Here is a 5300-nt window from a genome sequence, read left to right as displayed (position 1 = left end):
ACTTGATCCTCTCTCTCTCTCTCTCTCCAGACAAATTCGTAACGGATACTTCCTCACTTCCCTCTCTCTCTTCATAAATTTCTAGGGTTTATCGAAATCTCGCCACAAATTTTCCTTTCTTTGCGAAATTCGTTCTGATCTCCTCGCAGAATCTCTATTTTCTTGAGCTCTATCCGCCATGGAATTGCGTTGCGTTTACGAATCGGAATCGGAATCGGAATCGAAATCGGCGAGCGATAGCGAGACTCCTGCCGATCTTAAGAACAAAGGATCGGAGGTCGAGGCATCAGGATCTGCGACTGGAAGTGGAAGAAAGGTGATCTTTTTGGAGTCTTGTGCCTATAACTGTTAGTATTCTCGTCTTTTCTAGGGCTGCTATCAAGATTTTGATCTGAGAGTTCACGTAGATCTTGGAATGATCATTCTTGATTTGCGAACCCCTAAATTAGGCTTTTGAAATTCTTGATAGAATGTCATTCTGAAGGAGTTGTGTCCAGTTGATCCCTACATCCTATAAATTTACAAGCTAAGGAGTTGGTTAGCAATTGAGTTTAAGTTGATATTGGCGTTAGACGAGACAACAATTGCGTAAATGAGCAAAATCTGATGAAACTCACGCATGGAATGGAGTTGTGAAAATTCGATGTTTTAAGATGATGGCTATTGCTAATATAAAACGCACTGAGATGAATCGATGAAACTCACAATTTTCAGCTTTGGATATTTTCTTCTGGATAAAATCTTCTGATTACCCAAGTGGGTTCGTTTTCATAATAATTCTTCCACTGCAGTTTCACATATCTGAAAGTTCGATGTCTAAGTACTTGTATCCTTAATTGACTAATTAGATGGATTATAGGAGTTTCCGGGTTCACTACGTCACCTGCGTGCATTTAAACATTTTATCTAGTGATGCCCTATGTTGGTTAATTGGAGTGGAGCAATGACACTGCCTGGTATTAGATAAAATGTTTAAACCATTGTAAAGTTATTGTCTACAACTTTTATGGTAAATGCTATCATATTTTGTTGTTATCTCAAGTTCTGTACTTAGCTTGAAGCTTAAAAGATTTTACTTATAGCCAGCATGTATCCTTTACGTTACAGCCCCCTTTAACTTTACCACTTCCATCAAACTGCATTTGTGCTAGATGAATGTCCTCTTAATTCTTTAACAAATGAAAATGGAAGATGAAATTTTTAGGATTCGCTACTTACCATTGAGCTAGTCCTGAGTAGCCCCCATAGCATGTATCATGAAATAAATTAGCTTACGCTTGATACAGTACTGTCTGCAAAATGTCTAATTAAAGTAATACTTATCTGTATGCTTAGGTGCTGAAACACGTTTTCGTTTATTTGTTTGTGAAGAAACAACTTTGGTTTGGCTACATCAATCTTTTGTATCCATTCAGGTCTATTTAGGACAAATTGCTCAGTTAAATAACTTGAACTAACAACTGAGCTGTATTTCTATTCTGTATTGCTCGTTTACAGGACACATTGCATGTAAAAAATTTGCAATAAAAAATATATTAATGTTATGCTATCATTTCACAGAACGGAGGACTAAGAGAGAATGCACATTCCCTTGTGAATTCTGTTTCTAAAATTGTATCACAAATTAAGAAACCTCAATACAAGCGAAGTGGTTCTCCACTGAACTGGTTTCCTCGGAGGAAGACAGACTCTTATTTGAAAAGGAAAATCAGACTTCTGCAGGTAGTTCAATACTGCCAGATTCCTTTTTTTTTAATAAAAACAAAAGCTTAGACTTGAGAGTTTACCAAAACATTACTTTTTGCAGAAAAATGAGGGGATGGACTTATCGCTTGATGAGACTCTAGGTAATGCTAATCCACATTATACAAGGATAGCAAGGGAGAAAATTGCTGCGAGAGAGGCTGCAAGGAAAGCTATGGAAGCTCGTAAAGCCGCAATGGTTGAAGCTTCATGGTGTCGAGTACTTCGTGCAGCCAGGTGTCAACATCATCAATATTTTCGTAATGCCCCAAAAAGCGACCTCTGCTAACTAACTTCTCTTGTGAAACAGAATTCAAAATAAAGAAGCAGAAGCTGAGTTGGAAAAAGCTGAGAAATGTGCAGCAGAAGCTTTTGAAGCGGCAAGAGCAAAGGGAGTAATGATGTATGACAGGCCAGATACTCCAAGGAGATCATATGAAGTAGAATCTCATCCATCCCTCAGTGGAAAATCTACCCACACTGTCACTGCTTCTTTCGAAACTGCATTTGAGGTAGACAAGGAAGTTATGGCAGCAATTAGAAGAGCATTTATACAGCTTGCAAATGGTCCCCACTCTTCAAATAAAGAAGAATTCAAAGACTTGCTGTGGAAAATCAACCAGAATCCTGACAATAATGAAGCTAGTCTTGATTTTTCAGAGACACATTCAGAATCTGAATTGGACGCCGACCTTAGTGGTGATGATGCAGTCAATATACAGGATACTGAAAAGAAGCAGAAAAGATCCAACTGCAGTCAGTTTGATAATGGTCATGACAAGAGCACTGCTGAAAAGTTCATTGAGCTTGTCACCGTCATGCTTGATAGACTTAAAGGTCTAGAAGAAGATGAACTTGCTTCGCTTGCTACTATAGTCGCCACTTGTGGTCTGAATGCTGCTCTCATCGAGCTAGAACATAGCAAAGATCATGAACTGAATGGGTTTTCATGTACAAATAAACATGGAACAGGGGAAAGAAGGAACTCCAGTGTCGCTCGTTTTATGGATGGATATTCAAATAGGAAAGAACCTGTTACTGAAGTGCCCAGTCTTGACAAGTTCCTGGTGAAGCATGTGTCAAGGCTAGAGAGAGAAGTTCAAGAAGCACGGAACTCAAGATCTCAACAAACTACAGGAGCCTCTGAACCGATAAATGCTGAGCCAAAGAAGTTTACGTCATCAGAGCACGTCTCAGATTTTGGAAGTGTTCTTGTAAAGCACGTCTCTAAACTTGAGAAGGAGATACAGGAAGCTAGAAAGTCCCGAAACAATAGCTCATATCAGGACAAAGAAAATATAGACTCTAATACACTGGTGTCATCATCTGATACCAATGGAACTCAATTTGGTACCGAAATGGAGAAATCACCTGTAAAACACCTCTCTCGGCTTGAAAGAGCTAAACTGGAAGTGCTAGCCACATTTTCCTCTCACGAACAGTCTAGCCTTGATAAAATCCTAGTCAAGCCAGTGCACAGATTGGAGAGAGAGAAAATACAAGCATTGGAAAGGGAGACTGAGTACTTGAAGAAAAGAGATAATCAGAAGCAAAAGGCTGATGCAAGAGTTTCAGAGAGCTTAGACAAGGTATTGGTAAAGCACATCTCCAAGCTCGAAAAGGAAAAAATGGTGTCTGGAAAAGATTATGGTCCAACAACAACGGTTAAAAGAAGAGACACGCAACAGCTCGAAAAGACTGGGAGCTTAGATGAGATTTTGGTTAAACATCAATCAAAACTTGAGAAGGTGAAGTTGGCTGCATCACAGCAACCAGTATATGACATTGTCAAAAACAAGAAACATGGAACCGAGGCTACAGAAGATAGCTTAGACAAGATTTTGGTCAGGCATCAGCCAGAACTCGAGAAGGCCAAATTGGCTGCAGCTCAGCAGTCTGATGATTACACAAAATATGCAGATTCTCGCAAGGAAGCAAGAGAGAGGGAGTTGCAGGAAGCTTGGGGTGGCCTAAGCTTAGGAAATTCTATACGGCCACATCTTTCGAGGCTAGAGAGAGATAGGGTAAGCAACAAGCACTCAAATTTTCATAACATCTAGTTTGTATACCAACAAAATGGAAATTTGCTTATCGCACCACTTATAACCTGTTTTCAACAGAATAGACAATAAATGCTAAGATTTTTTGTTAAAGCTCTAGATGTTCTCAGTAGTTAGACCGACGAATGGGATTACGTATATCTGAATCACTTGTTTTCAATTGAGCAATAAGTGCTAATCTTTTGTTAAACCTCTGGTTAATGCTTGTTCAGTTGTACTTAATATATGCACTGACAAAATGAGATTTTGTTTATCTTGACTGATAACTTGTTTTCAAGAGCGTAAGCCATAAGCCATTAGCTTTGTTGCTTGTTCGTAATAGTTAGGCCCAAAAATTTCGTGTATCTGAGTGATAACTTGTTTTCATCAGCTTAAGCAATAAGGCTATGAATTTTGTTAAACCCTCTAGTTGTTGCTTGTTCTTAATATTTAGAGCAAATAGATAAGATTTTGCCTATCTGAAACATAACTTGTTTTCAGCAGAGTAAGGAACGAGTGCTCACAGATTTATTAAAACCTGTAGTTGTTACTTGTTCTTGAAATTCTAAACAACAGTATCTGATTTTGCCTATCTGACAGATAACTTGTTGTCAACAGATTGAGGAACAAGTGCCAAGACTTTTGTTAAACCTCTACCTGTTGCTTGTTCTTAATATTTAGACCAACAAAATTGCATTTTACTTATCTGACTGTCGACTTGTTTTCAGGCTGCATGGAAGAGAGCCGAGGAAGAAGAGAGAATGCTAGCTAGGGAAGCCATGAAATGATCCAATATATATCTCTAAATAAAACCCTTTATGTTTCAGCGTTGCAGTTGTTTCTACTTTGTTTTTCCTTTCAATAGAAATCTAACCTTGTGATTACTTTGGCTAATTTTGCTCGTCTTTCTTCTATCATATTCATCTTGTGGATTTGCTACTTTTATTTAACCGTTGTACGTATTCTGATTCCATAGTTTTTCATTGTTTGATTTGCTTGAAATTTTTGTTTGCCCGCACTTGAGTAAACTGAGCTCTCTTTGCAGGTCTAAAAAATTTCATTCATGTCCCCAGCAGGCTAGAAATCTCATCATGCAATTCTAAGGTAATGGAAGTTTTCCCCCCTCCTTTGTGCAAATTATCAGATGTTTTATTGAAAGTACGTGAGCATTCTCAGCTGTGATAAAGCAATACCTGTTTTTGATCTGTACTGGAGGAGTTTTAGACATGATCCCCAAACTTGCTTTTATCTCACAAAACCTTCCTGAGCTTTGGGGGGTCTCTCACAAAACTCCCCAAAGTTTAAACTTTTCTCTTCCACCCCCTAGCTATACATAGCTGAAATGTGTGTTTAGAGAAAAAGCTCAAAACACTAGTGAACTGTGCTCTTTCTGTCAATTGCCCACCTCCCCCGATTTATTAAGAGCTGCTTTAGTTCGGACAAATTTTCAAAACCAACCCTTTTGGGTTTTTAATTGCAAAAAACGACCCATTTCACTATTATTTATAAAAACCGACC

The 5300-nt window shown here is 38.5% G+C and overlaps 1 protein-coding gene across 2 annotated transcripts; it reads left to right on the top strand.

Moving 5' to 3' along the window:
• LOC109834170 lies at nucleotides 15-4903 on the top strand. Of its 2 annotated transcripts, XR_002245471.1 has the most exons (6): nucleotides 15-316; nucleotides 1561-1722; nucleotides 1808-1980; nucleotides 2054-3767; nucleotides 4511-4737; nucleotides 4828-4903. XR_002245471.1 is itself a non-coding variant. In XM_020402108.1 (5 exons), the coding sequence occupies exons 1-5, from the start codon at nucleotides 179-181 to the stop codon at nucleotides 4568-4570; spliced, it is 2247 nt and encodes a 748-aa protein (XP_020257697.1). In that variant the 5' UTR covers nucleotides 15-178; the 3' UTR covers nucleotides 4571-4753. The 2 variants fall into 2 exon arrangements, 1 of the variants encoding a protein (XP_020257697.1); XM_020402108.1 differs by lacking the exon at nucleotides 4828-4903 and having other exon boundaries at nucleotides 4511-4753.

The sequence above is a fragment of the Asparagus officinalis genome, chromosome 3, assembly GCF_001876935.1.
Source record: "Asparagus officinalis chromosome 3, Aspof.V1, whole genome shotgun sequence".
NCBI lineage: Eukaryota > Viridiplantae > Streptophyta > Magnoliopsida > Asparagales > Asparagaceae > Asparagus > Asparagus officinalis.
Note: the sequence above shows the minus strand (reverse complement) of the source record. Positions and strands in the feature narration are given on the sequence as shown.